Raw genomic sequence first — 17,751 nt, forward strand, 5'->3', positions numbered from 1 at the left:
AAATGTTCAACATTACTAATCATCAGGGAAATGCAAACTAAAACCACAAGATACCATCTTACTCCAATTAGAATGACATTTAAAAGTCAAAAAAACAACAGATGTTGGCCTGGGTCCAGATGCAGCAAAAATGGAACACATATATACCATTGATGGGAGTGTAAATTAGTACAACCTCTATCAGGATCAGTATGGATATTTCTCAAAGAACTAAAATTAGAGCTATCATTTGATCCTGAAATCTCACTACTAGGTATCTAAACAAAGGGAAAAGAAATTTTGAATCAAAAATGTACATGCACTCTGTTAAAATTCTTTTTAAAAAAGAAAAAAGTAAAAGATAAAAATGGGCTAGTCTCAGGTAAACTTAGAGCATTACAATGCAAATATTATAATATTTAATAGAAAGACTGAAAATCAATGAACTGAGCACTTCAAGAAGTTAGGGAATGAAAACTGATACAAAAATAAAACAAAGATTAGAAATTAATGAAATAGAAAATGATACAAGATAGAGAGGATCATCAATGTTAAAACTGGTTCTTTGAAGTGAATAATAAAATTGATAAATTCCAGGTAGAAAGAAATTAAAAAAAAAAAAAAAAAGAAGAAGTCATAGACAACCAGTTTTGGAAAAAGGGAAATCACTATAGAATTTACAAAAGAAGATATGAAAAATATTCTGACAGCAAAGTTCATAACTAACATGAAACAGAAAAATTTCAGGAAAAATAAACTTACCAAAATTACCAGAAGATAATTGAATATCTGAACAGCTTTATGCTTATTTTAAAAAATTAATCTATAATTAAAAATTTACCCTACATGCTCCCAACCCAAATAGTTTTGCCAATAAATATTACTGGGATGTCAGTCAATCACATTTAAAATGTTCCTGAGACTAGCAATAAAGAAATACCTCCCAACCTATCTTTAGGCCAACATAATTTTAATACCCATACCCGACAAAGTCATTGTAAGGAAAAAAGTTTTAGGTTAAGCTCTCTTGTGAACATAGATATTAATAATCCTAAAGAAGATAAGTCAATGTATGAACTTAACAAAATAATGTATGTGTGTGTGTACCATAAAATGTTCATAATATAATTATTAGTAAAAGACCGAAATAGAAAAAAAATATGTTTACCAATGATAAAATAAATGAATACAGTATATTTATTAGCTACTTGAACTTGGTCATAAATAAAAGATTAATACATTACAATCAAGTTGAGTTTATTCTAAGAATGAGAAGTTGGTTTGGTATTTGAAAACCAATTCATAAAATTCACATATTCACAGGAAAAAGAAAAAAAAACAAATGTGTTCTCAATCAGCAAAGAAAATGCATTTAGTAAAACAAATTATTATTATTTTTTTATTTATTTTTTTTGTAGAGACAGAGTCTCACGGTACCATACTCGGGTAGAGTGCCATGACTTCACACGGCTCACAGCAACCTCTAACTCTTGGGCTTACACGATTCTCTTGCCTCAGCCTCCCAAGCAGCTGGGACTACAGGCGCCCGCCACAACACCTGGCTATTTTTTTGTTGCAGTTTGACCGGGGCTGGGTTTGAACCCGCCACCCTTGGCATATGGAGCCGGTGCCCTACTCACTGAGCCACAGGCACCACCCAAATTATTATTACAATAATTTTTAAAGTATTTTTGACAGGAAAAAGAATATCTATGAAAACTCCTTGGTACATATTATACTCAATGAAAAAATCAAAATTTTTCTTTTTATGGTCAAGAATGAGAAAAAGATGCTCTGGATTTTCACTTCTAAAATCCTACTTTCTATTGCAAGAAGCCAAGATAAAATCACAGAGTGAGATTAATAAAAGATACTTCCAATATGTATATCCATATACAACTAGGATTATATTGTAAATTTTTACAAATTAGTAAGAAAAAAAAACAGGAGCCATTAAAAAATGGGCAAAAGACTTGAATAGGGACTATACAACAGTGATTATTAAAAGGTACAATAAGCATGAGATAAGTTACACATTCTTATTTGTCATCAGGAAAATAGAAATAAAAACCACAGTGAGATACCTCTATACACATACAAAGGATATTGAGTATTTGGGACTCTGATATACTACTGATGGAATTTGTTAAAGCACTTTGGAAATTTTTTTGGCAGTATCTAAAGAAACTTAATATGCCCTATAACCCATTAGCTCCACAGTAGGGATAAACCCAACAAAATAAATATATGTGCATGTATACCAAAATATTTGTTAAAAATATTTATAGTACAGTTATTAGTAATAATCACAAATGGGAAATAACTCCAAATTTCCTTCAATAGTAAGATATATAAATAAATCTTGATTAATTCATATAAGATGCTACATAGAGATGGAAATAAATTGCTTCTAAAATGAACAATGACGCTCATAAAGATAATGCTAAATGAAAGATTTTAAACCAAATAGCATATACATTGTATGATTCCATACATATAATTTTCAGAGAAAAAGTAGCAACACTAATTCACAGTTATAAGTCAGCATACATTAAGAAGGTCAAAGGGGTTTCTGGGATGCTAATATTGTTCTTTTTTTTTTTACCTATATAACATAGGTCTCATTGTGATAATTTATTATGCTACACACTTAATGTATCACTTATCTGTGATACATTAATATTGTATATTTACACGCTGTTAAATTAAATTTAAACTTGGCCTAAAGTTGTCTTCATAAATAGTGAATAGCAACCTAACGTCGTATGTAAACAAACTGCAACAAAACAGAGTGTATTCTTGTACCAAGCAGCTGAGTCTCAGCCAATCACAGAAGCCAAGCTTCAGCCAATCACAGGCTTCCAAGTGATCAGGTTATGTCCTTGGCCAATTCCTCATCAGGCCATACCCAAATAAGGCAAACATTGAAATGTAACCATAGGGGCGGAGACAAGATGGCTGACTGAAGCCAGCTTTCCACAGAGGCTCCTGTCCAGAAGGAGAGTTAAAGGACAGAAATTTAGCAAGTAACCGAGTGGATTTGAGCTACACCAAGAGAGAAGGTTGAAGAACACACACCGCTGAGGTGAGCTGTGACCCCAAGGATACAAACAAAAGGTACAAAATCCATCACCAAGCAGATGGGAGTCCCCTCCCCCATGAGAATGGCTTGGATTGCCCCACAAACAAATTAACAGAGTTCAAAGTTCCTCCCACTACACTCCACAGGAGAGACCCTCTAAAAACTGGACCTACCTCCCCTACTAGGGTGCCACGGCATTCTCCTGCCAGTCATAAAACTGTATATATTCTCTACCTGCAACTCTGAGCTCCCGGGACTCCCTTCCACTCTCACTCTGAGGTCTGGAGTGAGAGTGGAAGTCCAGATTTTTGGGTGATTTCTCGAGGGGTGTAAACAGGGCCTAAACTGCAGCTGGTCAGTGCTGACTCTGGGGCATGGGAGTGAGGAGAGGACAGTGGACTGAGAGGAAACCACACCAGAGTGGCACTGCCCTGAGTTGCACAGCAGCAGCCATCTTTTAGCAACAATAGGCTCACTCCTGGATATTCTGAAGCCATGCCCCCTGTCTCCCTGCAACCAAAGGAGGCCAGGCATCTATTCAGGTAGCAACCACCATGGAACAGATCTGGGATGGAAATGCAGGGAAAAAGCTGAAAAAAAATTTTAAGGAAAAACATACATATTTATATATCTTGCCATATATTGCCTGGGAAACAGGAAATCTTATGGGATATGAGATGCTAATCACGATGCTGATACAGCTATAAGATGGGGACTGGAAGCCTCTGTCTTTCCAGGGAGACTTTGTCCTGTCTTCCTGATTTCTCAATCAGGAAGGATTTTTTTTGCCCTCCATCCCCACAGGGTTAGGATCCTGAAGCTCTCCTGAGCCTGCTTAATAGACATGCACTGACCATTCCAAACAGTATCCCTTGGCCATGCAGTGGCTTTCCCAGGAAAGCATGTGTTGTCAAATCTCCCTACAGGTGGCTGACCAGCTTATCAGGAGTGGCAAAATAGGAGCCTGAGGGCTAATCCTGCAAGGCGCCTTTCCCACAATGGATGCACCTGGCCCACAGCCAAACAATGAGAGCTCCTCTACATTCTGCCCAGTGGCTCAGTCCCAGCCTCTGCATGCTGTTCAAGATCACTTGCTTGTTTGCCCAAGCTCTCCAAGGTAAACTCCACCAAGTTATCAGGTCTGAAAAAAAAAAAAAAGAAAAACCCCACAGAAAAGGCCTTCTCTGTCTGAAAACTGCCAACGCCATCCAACAAGCCAGCCTCTGCCAGCATGGAAGTATTCTCCATCGCTTCTGACCTCTTCTTGGAGTCCTGGAGTCTCCTATTGCCTCCCCGTGCCTTAAAGGGATATTTCTGGGCAAGGCCCAATAGCCAAAAGGCTGGAGTCCTTTCTCCCCAATCTCACCACACATGCTGTCTCTGGACAGATGAACAGTCCATCATCTTGCTCCACTCCTTCTGTGGGCTAACTACCAATATCCAAATTTATTAAACTGGTTTTCTTTTCTTTTCACAAGAAATAAGTACTCCGATCAAGGCAATAAAGCAAGTTCAGATAAGAGGAACTATACTGAATGAATGCCAATTTTGATTAAGGACCTCAAAGAATGTAAAACTGTGTTCTAAGGTCCAAAAGAAATAAGTTTACAACTTAATTTTGAAACACAATTCTTTTTTTTGAGTTAAAAATGGCTGGTGACAACTTCTTTGAGTGTTAAATGACATCAGGGCAGATTGAAGAGCGGCCATGAGCTATGAGGAGGTAAAAATACGTAAAATGCTCACTAACTTTCTGGCCTGAGGCAACAAGAATGAGGCCCAGAACAACCTCAGCCTCTACACCAATGATTCACAACCTGTGCACTGTGGCCCACTGGTGTGCCGTGAGAGGAGCTTAGATGCGCCATGAAAAATTTTAAAGATCATTAATTAAATTATTTTCGAAAGAAGTTAAAGCAAGTGTATTCTTGTTTTTACTCTTTTTTTTTTTCTTTTGGATCAACACAATGTAAGTGTGCCATGGAAGTTTATGTATAGGTTCAAATGTGTCATGAGATTTAAAAAAGGTTGAAAAACACTGCTCTACAATGTGAGAAGGAAATACCAGAGAGGACAGATTCAAAAAAAGGGAAAACTTCTGTGTACACTCTGCTCCAAGTGTCTATGATGCAAACCGACATGTACAGGCCAGATGATGGCAGCAGGGGTAAAAATAAAAGAGCAGAACTTTTTATGAAGCTTCCTCCTGAGCAGATGAGACATACTTCAGTTTGAGTGTAACCAAGTTAATCGTCTGCTTAAATAACAACACTTTTCAGAGAAAAGTAACAACCCAGAGTCTCTATTGCATAACATCCATATGACTTAGGACACAATGCAAAATTATTCAGTTCAGGAAAAACAGAAAACTATGATCCATTCTCAACGGAAAAGATAATCAATAAAGTTTAACTCCAAGTTGACCCAGAACATTGGAAGTATGAGATAAAGATTGTAAAGTGCTTTTTATAACTATACTCCATGTAATAAAGAAAAATATATACATATAATAAATGAAAATATAGAAACCCAGCAGAGAGATGATATATATTAAAAAAAAGAAAACCAAATGAAAATATCTGAAATAAAAAATTCACAGAAAGAGCTTCTTAGCAGAATAGAAAGTAAGAAGACATTTTCAAAGTAAGGAAAGAGAATCTGCAGCAGCAAACCTCTACTATAAGCATTGAGAGAGTAATCAAAGGGAAATAAGTGAATAGCATCAAAAGTGATAAAGATCTGGTAAATTTACCATTACATTTCTTTAAAATACATTTCAGCCACTTAGATATTTACAAATGCAGAATGTTAGAACTTGAGAGACCATTAAGATTATATATTACAACCATGTCATTACACAGATGCACAATTTGAGGCTCAGAAAAGGAGTACCCTGATCAAGGCAATAAAACAGTCTGATATCTCCAGTAAAGTCTGACATCTGTATTTTCCTTCTCATGCTGCTTTTAATCACTCAGCACCAACTCCAGACACATTGCACATCCCACCCTGCATAAATAATCCTTCTCAGCCTTAACTTCTCTATAACTCAGTCTCATAATCTGTAAAATGCTTTTATCAATGATACTTACCTGAAAGGGTACTCATGAGGATTCAGAACTAAAATGTACGAAGTACTATGAACACTGCCTGGCACGTAGTAGGTGCAATATCATGCCCAACCATGATAACGCCTGGTGCCTGCATTTTCTAAAGCCTGCTACATCTCTCTGCTGACATATTCCAAGCAGAAAAACAAAAGGTCTTTATGGAATGATATATGAAAGAAAAGAAGATCACAGACTTGAACTCTTAGCTATTCTTACCCCACCAACTATTGTCCCATTCTATTGTGAGAGCTCACAAGTGAAGGTCTGGATATACAGAACAAGAGCCATTATTCATACCTTGAAAATCATTGCCGGAGGCAGACAACCACCAGTGATAGAAATAAAGTAGGCTGTAAATGAATGCTTAGGATAAACACTGAAATAAAAAAGGCTTTCTTTGGTAAAGAAAATTTCCTTAGCCAATCAATGATCACAGAAGAAAAATACATGACCTCAACATAGCTAAGTATTGGTGAATAAAATCCAATGCAATTGTCTATATTTTTAACTTTTCAAATGTGTTAATCACATCATAGTAAGAATGCCCCAGTATGAACTGACCTACACAAGTAAGAATTGAAAACAAAGCAAGTCTTATCTCATGTCATGAACATTCTTAATAAAATATGTAATTGTAATTAAGCATAAAGGAAGTGATGTAATTATATTCCTCATGAGACAAGCAAGCAGAATATGTAGGATAAAAGAGGATCAGTAAATACTTCAGGGAAGGGCTGGCATTTCATTTTACAACAGATTTCTTGGATACAGAAGACCAGAACACGTATAAGATTACTCTATCATTCTATTTAAAGCCAAAGAGTTGTTGCAGATGCTACCAGTCTGCTTACCATTTCTTCAACATAAGGGTAAAGCATGTCTCCAAAATACTCTGTAGCTTCAATTGGAAGCTGTGCTGGCAGATTGTCAATGGAACACATCAGAATCCCAGAGCCTTCAACACTAGGGGAAGCAATATGCTAGATTCAGTTATACAAAAAGTGATTTGTAAGCCCTAAATTTCCAGGTGCCTACTCCACTAAATTTATTTCCTTTTCCTTTGTAATTTTGCATAAAATAAACGAGACTTTTCAAACAAAACATTTAAATGAAGGCTGCCCACCCTTCATTTAAATATCATTTATGCCCTTTAAGCATTCAAATTTGCATGTGTTTTTTTACTAAGTTTTTAAAATGTTTGAGAATATCTCTCCAAATTTGCAGACCTCATAAAAAAGTGTAAAATATTGAGCATTTTAGAGTAGTGATCACCTAACAGCTTTAGCAAACTCACCTGTCATGAATAATATGCTGGTCTGCATCATACATGCAGAAGGGACTCTCTATGGTTGTACACTCAGTCATAAACTCTATAGATCCTCCTGTGTCAGCTGAAATGTCACATATTGCCACAAGCCTGAAAATGGCACCAATACTTAAATGAGAGGATGGAATTATGAAGTCTCCAACAAGACTAAACATGAGCAAAAATTAAAGGAACTTGGAACAATTTTCAATGTAGTTGCCAAACATTGTCCAGGCTCTTAGGTTCTCTTTCCTACAGCTCTTTTCTTTTCTTCAGGAGACTGGCACTTTAATATATCTCTGTTCTGGGATACAGAGCATCTGCCCAATATGAGTTTTAGTCTCCACAAGAAGAAAGGAAAAGAAAGGAAGAAAAAAAGAAAGAAAAGAAACAAAAGTGGGAAATTCCTGGAGAAATCATTGACAACAGATTAATTAAAGTTAACTTAGCCACCTCCAAATAATTCGTAAAGGTAAAATTATGCTATCTCCACCTTGCTTAAGACTATATAATTTTATATGTGATTGCACAGAAATCTCCAGAATTATGAACAGAAGTCTCAGTCCAGCATTTGGAGGCCTTCCACAATTTTCCTGCTTACTCTCAAATACCACTTCCTAACATGAACATATAGTAGAGCTAGACTGTCCCATTCAGTGTCCTAAATTGTGCTTTGGTGGCTCCCTATTTGTCAAGCACCAATCCTACCACCTGGGACCCTTGTTCTCACTCTTTCCTTTTCAGGCTGTGTGAGCCAAGTGCTTCTGCTTTCTTCATTCATGGCGTATCGTTTCCTCTTCTTTATCCTTCAGCTTATTAAAGTGCCAGGCACATGAGGTATTCCGCAAATATGGATTGATTAATTGATTACTTTGACACTGAACATTATTTATTTTAAAAATTGTTTGAATGCCTATATCAAGCAATGGACAGGGTACTTGTGGCCAAAGTAGACAGGGACCCTTTGCTTAACATGATTAAATTCTAGCAGGAAAGAAAAAAAAATAATAAACACGGAAGACTAAAATGATGACAAATTTAGAAACAAAACCAAAGTAAAAGACCAGAGAGAGATGGGAGTGGGGAAACACAGGACAACTTCTCCCAGGATATTTCTTTGGAGCTATATGTGGAGTTTCAGAAGTCAAAAGAAAAGAGTTTCAAGAAGGAGGGAAGGGTAACCACGCAAAATGCCGTCAAGAGGTTAAGGGATGTAAAGCAGACAGCTAGTCAATTAACAATCAAGTCCTGTGATGTGTGGGAAGTTCTGTCCTCTGATACGCTAGTAATGAGTGCTGCTGCTGAAACTTCCATCCCTGCTGCAGTGAAGTCCTTACTTGTGTGGTAATGCAGGGCAGCCTTCCACACCAGGAACCAAGAACTTTCCTGGCACCAGGAGACTCTGAGCATCTTGGCGAGTTAGCAGGCGAGGAGTGTTTTGTTCCCAGTAAATTCCATTAATTAAACAAGTTGTATAGGGTGCAATCTGTAAAGTCCAACCAAATAGAGATAGCCCATTTCAATACAGTGTGCTAAAAGAGCGCTCTCAGTAAGGTCCATGAGAAGTAAGTCAATGTTGCTTTTAATTCAGGTCAGTGGTGCCATCTTTTGAGGCAAAAATGGTAAATACCCACCCAAATTTCAGTGTAGAATTACCCCATGATAGAGAAACATATGACCATAAATTATTAACGTTTTCATTCTATAATACATTTCATAGCAAGGAAGCTGGAAAGGACAGAAAGCCAAGTGAACTAGAATGTTATTTCTAGCTTAGTCACCAGTTGGGTGTGATCTAAATCATGCTACCTCAACTTCTCTGGGCTCTATATTCCTTACCTGCAAGATGGGGATAATACATACCCCATTCCTCAAAGGAATGCTGTGAAGATTAAATCAGATAACATTTGTAAGTTCCATGGAGAAATGTTCTACATACACGCATACATGGTAACTAGGTATATATAAGTTTTAGGATGCATCCAATCACCAATACTTCTGTGATTGGGGGAAAAGAGAAGGATGAAAATTTACTAGATTAAAATCCTTCAGTTCAAAACTGGTTTCATCATTTTTGTTCTTCAAACATGTTAAGCTGAAATTAAGAGTCCTTCTCCCTAACACATGCTACATGCTACAATAGCTAGACTTCATAGCAGAATCTAAAAAATGCTACGTTGTTCAAACATATTTCAAATTATTTAAAGTATTCCTTTTTACAATAAATGCATGCATTTTTTTGTTTTGGTCATCTTTCAGTTTCTTGGTTTATTGCGGGGAAGATCATTGCATGGCATATCATTACAGAATATACAAATAGATTGCACTTCTTTTAAGATAAGACCAGTCCCCATCACAAGAATTTGATTTCTAGGTAGCTTTCTCAGACAGTGGGGTTGATACGTGTTTATACAGCCACACCTATTTCACCCTGGTCCCTGTAATCAATGTAGTTAAATATGACTAGCTCAGGTTAGAATTTGTGGCCATATAAGGGATAAACCTAAGTTGGGACCCTAACCTCACAGGCATTGTGCTTTGCCAACAGTGCTAACTAGTCCAGGATAAATATAGAAACCAGTAATCTGCAGGAAATGGTTTAGAGATATTGGGCACGTGTAGACCTAAAGCAGAAACAGAGGCAGTGAAGCAAAGGGCATACCCAGGGAAACACCAAAGCCACCCCACACGGCTGCTCTGAACAACAGCAGCAGAGGATAAGTCTTTAAGCCAAACTGTGACACCCAAAGAGCTCACAACAGAAGTGAACACCGATTTACACATTCATGACATCTCTCCTTGCAGACAACCTAACTGCAGCGTGTCTTAAAGCTGAATGGGATACTCACGTCAGTGTTAAAGCGACTTATGTAGCGCTCAGGGTATTTGTCATACTCTACAGGATCATAGATGCCATCTGTTTTCCTGACAAGATGATGATGGCGACTTAACACCGTTCCATACACTTTCCTGAGGTCTTGCAGAGGAGACAGAAATTAGCAAAAGTGGATGACAAATGATCAAGATTTATAGTGATAAAGCATTATAATGGAGACTGTTAAAAACAGGAAAAGCTACGGTCATTCCCTGCCTCTCACCTCCCGTTTGGGAAACTTCTTTTAATTCATGGGGCTCCACATATTCACATGGTAGCTCATTAAAGATCGCTTGGGCTCCCTGTTAATAATACATGAGTAAGAATCCAAAAATCATTAGGATAAGAACCAACATGTTTTCCTGGAAAGATTTTCACTCATTTCCCCCGAAATTATAAAGTGCCACTTGCCCTGCCAGTAACAAGAACTGCAGTACAGATGTACAGATGAGCTTCTTACAGGAAGTCTGTAAACCAGATTTTAGTCCAGTTTGAACAGTGCACTTTAAAAAAGGCTTTAAGTTTTTCTTTTTTCTTTACTTAAGTTACTCAGAGTATCAACAGGAATGCTTAGAAATGAGGGCACAATAAAATGCTCCTATTTACTTTTTGATCCACTACAGACATTATTTCAAATGAGGAAACTATACTTCCTACAAAAGAAAAAATCAGATGCTTACCCCACAAAATAACAAAATAGTGATGTCCTATTTATAAATTATTTTATTTGTAGAAAGAACTATATTATAATTACAAGGTTCTACAAGAAATTACAAATGCATTCTCAAAACCACTCAACAAGGAAGAATTGGTAAAACTCCAAGTGCTCTTAAAAAATGTGCATCCTGAAGTAACTTCCAAACTTTTGGACAGCTCAGGGAAGGAGACAAAACAGACCACCTCTGAACAGACCTTTGCACTATGAACAGTTAATTCTCTCTTAAAAAGAAAGAAAGAATAAAGTATTTCAAGTCTCTCATAGCTTGGAATCAACTGTAAGCAAAGAAAATGTATCACATGTCTACGAGAAAAATACACTGGGAAGGAAAGTACCAAAGTAGAATATTCATTCATTTTATTTGAAATGTCCACAAAATGCCCCAATCATTTGGGTTAGTTTCAGGACTTCAGGGAAGCTGCTTCAGGGAAGGATGACAGGTGAAATTTACCTTCGATACGTTACCAGTCCCTGTGAACACAAATGTTAAGGGCCCTATTGACTTTGGCATCAAACCCAGAGATATTTCATAACCAGCGTCACGGACAGCTTGCACGGCCTGACTGCTGTTCCTGTAGTTATGAGCCATACCAATGTGCTGAAAACAAGCACAGACAAGTCACATCAGTCCACCAGCTGAGACTGTTCTCAAAGTGAGATGTGCATATTCAAAATAAATAAGCAAAATAAACATCTCTCACCATAAAAGGTGTGTGATGTCCCAAAGCAAGCAGCCTTAAACCCATTCCATGTAAAATGTTGATCATCCCTATTGCAGAATCAGACCAATACAAACACCATTAGTTGGGAAGTGTAGATGTAGAAGCTGTTCTCTCTGCCCATTCTCCAACCTGTTCAGTGCCCGGAGGAGGCACAGACCACAGCATCTCAGACATGGAAGTAGCCTCAGTAGATTTATCCCATCCCTTCAACTTCTGTCATCAAGCACACTAGCCTCTTTGCATTCCCCACCTGTTTCTTCCATCTTCAATTCAATTCAGATAAAATGGGAAGAGTGTTCCTCTTCTTAATCTAAGATTAGTCTTTTGACCTTGGCTACAGAGCCCATCCTTTTTGCCAGCAAAAAATTTCACTTTTTTTTTTTTTATTTTGAGACAGTGTCACTCTGTTGCTAGAGTGCCATGGTGTCAGCCTAGCTGACAGCAACTTCAATTCCTGGGTCCAACCAATTCTCCTGCTACAGCCTACCGAGTAGCTGGGACGACAGGCACCCACCACAATGCCTGATTGATTTTTCTATTTTTTAGTAGAGACAGTGTCTAGCTCTTGCTCAGCCTGGTCTTGAACTTCTGAGCTCAAGAAATTCTGCCTCCTCAGACTTCCGGAGTGTAAGGATTATAGTCAGGAGGCCACTGCTCCTGGACAAAAAAATTCATTCTTCTCAACGTTTGAACATGCTCCAATTCTTTCTATACCAAAAACAATTAAACAAACAAAAACAAGGTCGCCATTGACTCAAGAGCCCCCACCAGCTAATTAGTGACCTAAATAGCTAAACTCTGTGGACAATTTTTAGATTAGGTCAGAAGTATTTAGCCACCTAGACTCCCTCACTGTTGAAACATTTTCTTTCCTCTGCATCCCTGACTCAATTTTTTATCCCTACTTTCTGTACGCTCTTCTTCCTACGCCCATTCCTTTTCTATGATTCACCCTCAGGATTCCACCTTGGGCTCTACGCTTTTCAATTTTTTTTTTTCTTTAGGTCATTTCATCCAGTCCTAAATTTCAAGTACTATCTCTGTGTGGATGACCCCAGTTCTGTCTCTCCAACACAGATTTTGCTTTTGATTACAAGACTATCCAGCCGCCTTAAGTATGTTCAATTTAAAAGTTCTTGGGCGGCTCAGCATGCCTGCAGCACAGACCTCAGCATCCACTCTGTCCTTCTTCTTCTTAGAAATAGAACTTTCCACCCATGACCCACCCCCTCACACACACATGTGCGCACACACGCACACATGCACACGCATCCCTACCAAGTTTTCTTTTATCTCTTTTCTGAAGTCAACCTTTAAAGAAATAATCTATATACAATAAAATGCACCAATTTATAGTGTATAGTTTGTTAACGATTAATAAAAATACACACCTGCATTACTCCCACCATATTCAATATTCAGAATATTTCTACCAACCCTGGTTCCCAGATGACTACTGATCTTTCTATTTATACAGATTAGATTCCTCTCAAGTTTCAAGTTTCATATAAATGAAATTATAAGCATACACAGTCATCCCTTGGTACATGCTGGGGACAGATTCCAGGCCCTCCATGTATACCAAGTCCTGAGTATACCACGTCTACTCAACTCCTGCAGTTGGCCCTGAGGAACTTGCCTATATGAAGAGTTGGCCCTCTGTACACGTGAGTTTCTCATGCCATGAACAAGAGGACCCACACAGCTCAAACTGTGTTTGAACTGTTGTTCCAGGATCGACTGTATTCTTTTGTTATGTGTTTGCTTTCACCCAGTATGTTTTTGAGATTCAAACATATTTTGTGTGTATCAGTAGTTATTTCTTTTTATTGCTGAAGAGATTTTTTATTTTTCATTTACAATTTATTTCTTTTTCTGCTGGATATTTGGGTTGTTTTCAGGTTATTAGGCAGGGAGCTGCTATAAAAATTGTTTGTATAAAATATTGCATTTATCTTGATAAATGTCTACTAGTGGATTTTTAAAACTTCAAAGCATTATGGAGAGTACAAATATTTTTGGCTACATGGATGGGTTTTGTAATGCTCAAGTCAGGGTTTAAAAGTTGCCTCCATCCAGATAGTGTTCATTGTATCAGTTACGTAGGTTTTTGCCCATCCACTCTGGCCCTCCTCCCTTGATTTCCTTTGAGATTTATGGCCCTTTACGCACATGTGTGTGCATCAGTTAGTTCCAATGTATAGTGGGTTTATGTGGTGTTTGTTTTTCCATTCTTTAGATGCATCACTTAACATAATGGTTTCGGGCTGCGCCTGTGGCTCAAAAGAGTAGGGCGCCAGCCCCATATGCCAGACGTGGCGGGTTCAAACCCAGCCCCGGCCAAAGACCACAAAAAAAAAAAGAAAAATAATTGTCTCCAGCTCCATCCAAATTGTTGCAAAAGACAATTAGTCATCCTTTTTGTGGCTGAGTAATATTCCAGGGCATAAATATACTATTTGTGGGATTTATTTTTTATTTTGATATTCAAGTTTTTAAACTTCATTTTTTTAGTTGATTTTGATAATTCATATTTTTCAAGGATTCGTCTAGTTCATTGAGGTTATCAAATTTATTGGTCTAATCATGATATTCCCATATCCTTTTAATATTTGTAAGATATATTGTGATGTCCCCTCTCACGTTCCTTATTAGTAAATAGTGTATTCTCTCTCTTTTTAAAAATCAGTCTACCTAGATGTTTATTGATTTTATTGATATTTATTTAAAGAACCTTATTTTGGTTTCATTGATTTTCCCCATTTTTTTTCTGTTTTGGTTTTATTTATTTTCTTCTTATCTTCATTGCTTCCTGCTCTTTACTTGCTTTGGCTTCTCTTTCATATTCTTGCTTCTTATGGTGGAAGCTCAACTCACTAATGAGAGAGAAAACTTGTCTTTTTTCAATGAAAGCATTAAGTGCTATAAATTTCCTTATAAGTGCTACTTTACCTGTACCCCACAAATTTTGCTATGCTGTGTTTTAAATTTTCATTCGATTAAAATTATTTTCTTTGTATTAGGAACATTCTAATCCCACTCTTTTAGTTATTTTAAAGTATGCTCTGACTTACATTGATTATAGTTATTTTTCCCTCTGATTTCTTCTAATCCATGGGCTATTGAAAAATACATTAATTTATCATCCAATTATTTGGAAATTTTCCAGATATTAAATTTTCTAGGTCAATTTTATTATAAGCATACACTGTATGCTTTCAAACCCTTTAAATTTATTGAAAATTGCTTTGTGGCCCAGCATGTGGGCTATCTGGGCAAATATTCCCTTCAACTTGAAAAGAATGTATATATTACAATTAGGTGGAGTAGTCAAAAAAATGTCAATTATATCCCCATGAATGATAGTGTTTAAGTGTCCTATATCCCTACTAATGTTCTGCCTACTTCTTCTGATATTTATAGGAAGAGGAGTATTGAAATGTACAAATATATTAGGTGATTCATCTTTTTCTTCTTTTTTAGTATGTCAGTTTTTCATTCATGTATTTTGAAATTCTGTTATTAGGTACATGCACATTTATGATTGCAATGGGGAACTGACCCCTTATCTCTTGGAAATATCCCACTTTATCTCTGGTAATAGTCCTTGTTCAGAAATCTACTCAAATCTACTTACCTCGTTTTGACATAGCCACTCTAACTTGCTTATTATTAGTTTTGTCTGGTATACCTTTGTGTATCACTTCTTTTCTCAACATATTTGTCTTCATATTTAAAGTAAATAGAATAGAGTTGGGTCTTACCATATTAGCATTTTAAAAATTGGAGTTTTTAGGCTGTTTCAGCTAGTTTTATTTCTACATATGTTATAAATACCATAATACACTGTATTATTTGAAACTATCATTTATCTATTTAAAAATTTTTAATAATCTGTTTGAAAAGATAATTCTTTTATATTGTTTACATTTTAGCATTTCTAATGTTCTTTATTCCTTTACTTAGATCCATTTCCCAACTGGTTTCATTACACTTCTGCCTGAAGAACTTTCTTTAATATTTCTTCTATGGCAGTAAATTGTATCAGCTTTCATTTGACCAAAATGTTCTTATTTCATCTTCATTTGGGGGAAAGATGTCATTGAAAAACAATGTTTGGAAGGATATTATCACTATGCATAGAATTCAAAGTTGACTTTTTCTTTCTTTTAGCAGTTTAAAGATGTTCCATTTCCTTCTGGCTCATGAAATGTTTCTGACCAAAAGTTTGTAATGTTTCTTATCTTTGTTATTCTATCCATAAGATAGACTTTCATTGTCTCATTAACTGTTTTTAACTTTTTCTTAATCACTGTTTTTAACAAGCTAATTGTGATGATCTTAGTGTTATTTCTCTTTGTGTGTGTGTGTGTGTGTGTGTGTGTGTGTGTGTTTTGAGAGGTGGGAGTGGGATTTATTGAGCTTCACTTATCTGTGGATTTATAATTTTTACCCAAATGTGGAAAAGTTTTATTTATTTCTTTAGGTATCTTAGCTATTTTTTGCAACCTTGTTGCACTAGAAACTAAACAAAATGAAGCAAAGAAAGAATAAAAGACTGAGGAATAGAAACAGAATTTAAGTGACCAGTGGTGATCGAGTGATCTAATACACATGTATTTGGAGTCCCAGAAGGAAAGAAGGGAAAAAGGAAGGAAAACAAGCTTTAAATCGACCAACACTCTTGTGCACATATGGAAGAAAAACTCAATGAAAATCAAGCAGGTGGAAGCAGGGAGGAGGGAACGGGTGAATTCACACCTAAAGGTATAATACACAGTGTCTGAGTAAAGGGCACTTACAAGTTTGACTCAGTCTGCGCAAAAGCAAATTATGTAGCCAAAATGTGTGTATCCCCATAATAGTCTGAAATAATTTTTTTAAAGAATCAACTTAACCCACAAGCAATTGCCTATCAGAGGAAAGCCCAACCCTCCTGAAAGGAAAACAACAAAATCTAACAATTAACAATATAAAATGAATAATGTCTGGGGGAGAAGATACATAAATTTTCTTCTGTGGTGTCTATTGACACACATAGATGGATATCTCTAGTCCTCTCCTTATTTTGTTCATGTTTACATTTAAAACTTAAACACATTAATAATTTATAATAGCTATTTTAACTTCCTTACCTGCTAATTATACCTCTGTCTCAATTTAGGCTATAAGACTAATTTTTTAGCCTTCATAAGGGTGAATTTACAGTAGTCTTTATTAAAAGCTAATTTAGCCACACAATTCAGGGCTTTGCTGAACGCCCTTGATAGTCGATGAATTCTTTCCGTCTTGGCTGATGCAACAAACTCTGGGAACAGTTTGACATAGAGTTCCTAGGGAACTGGTCTTTCCTTCAAATAGTTTCTTCCCCAGTCTCATCATGAATTTTCAACCTCCACTCAACAAGACCCTAAGCATATTTCTGGAATACCTTTTCTGCCTAGCTCTCTCCTACTTGGTATATTTGCTGTCAATTCTAGTCACCTCATATTTCCCAGGTCAGCTTGTTCAACAGACTTTGTGTCACCTTCCCATATACACACTGTCTGGAAATTGCTCCAGGCAACCAGGAAGGACATAGAGCTCACCTCATTTGTTTTCCATCTATCAGGGATCACAGTCCCTACTACCCACTGTCTGATATCTGAAAGCATTGTTTTTTATACCTCACCCGGCTTTCTTGTTGCTTAATGGCAGTGTAATAAGTCCCAGTTAGTCCCCCATTGACTGAAGCAAAGCACACAGTTTCAGCAGCACCAGCTGTGGCCCAGTTACAGATTACATTTGACAATCTGGTTTGACCAGCGCATATAAGTAGAAATAATATATTCAAATTCTGGATCATATCCTTAAAAACAGAGTGCTTGCCTCCCCTTCTTCCTCCCCTTTCCATTGACAAGAAAATAGCCACAACCAGAGGGTCATGTTGAAAATGAAAGCTACATGCTGGCAATGGCAG

General features: G+C 36.8%; 1 protein-coding gene across 2 annotated transcripts in view; it reads right to left on the reverse strand.

The window, feature by feature from the left end:
• AASS (aminoadipate-semialdehyde synthase) overlaps nt 1-17,751 on the reverse strand; it is a 69,244-nt gene that overhangs the window by 34,671 nt on the left and 16,822 nt on the right. The window contains exons 5-11 of one of the 2 annotated variants that reach the window (XM_053609236.1): nt 11,772-11,839; nt 11,522-11,668; nt 10,576-10,654; nt 10,327-10,454; nt 8,815-8,963; nt 7,466-7,588; nt 7,023-7,134 (exon numbers count right to left, since the gene is read on the reverse strand). In XM_053609236.1, the coding sequence (XP_053465211.1) occupies nt 7,023-7,134; nt 7,466-7,588; nt 8,815-8,963; nt 10,327-10,454; nt 10,576-10,654; nt 11,522-11,668; nt 11,772-11,839 (806 nt within the window). The remainder of the gene's footprint in view (nt 1-7,022; nt 7,135-7,465; nt 7,589-8,814; nt 8,964-10,326; nt 10,455-10,575; nt 10,655-11,521; nt 11,669-11,771; nt 11,840-17,751) is intronic. The other variant, XM_053609237.1, reaches the window with a different exon arrangement.

The sequence above is a fragment of the Nycticebus coucang genome, chromosome 11, assembly GCF_027406575.1.
Source record: "Nycticebus coucang isolate mNycCou1 chromosome 11, mNycCou1.pri, whole genome shotgun sequence".
NCBI lineage: Eukaryota > Metazoa > Chordata > Mammalia > Primates > Lorisidae > Nycticebus > Nycticebus coucang.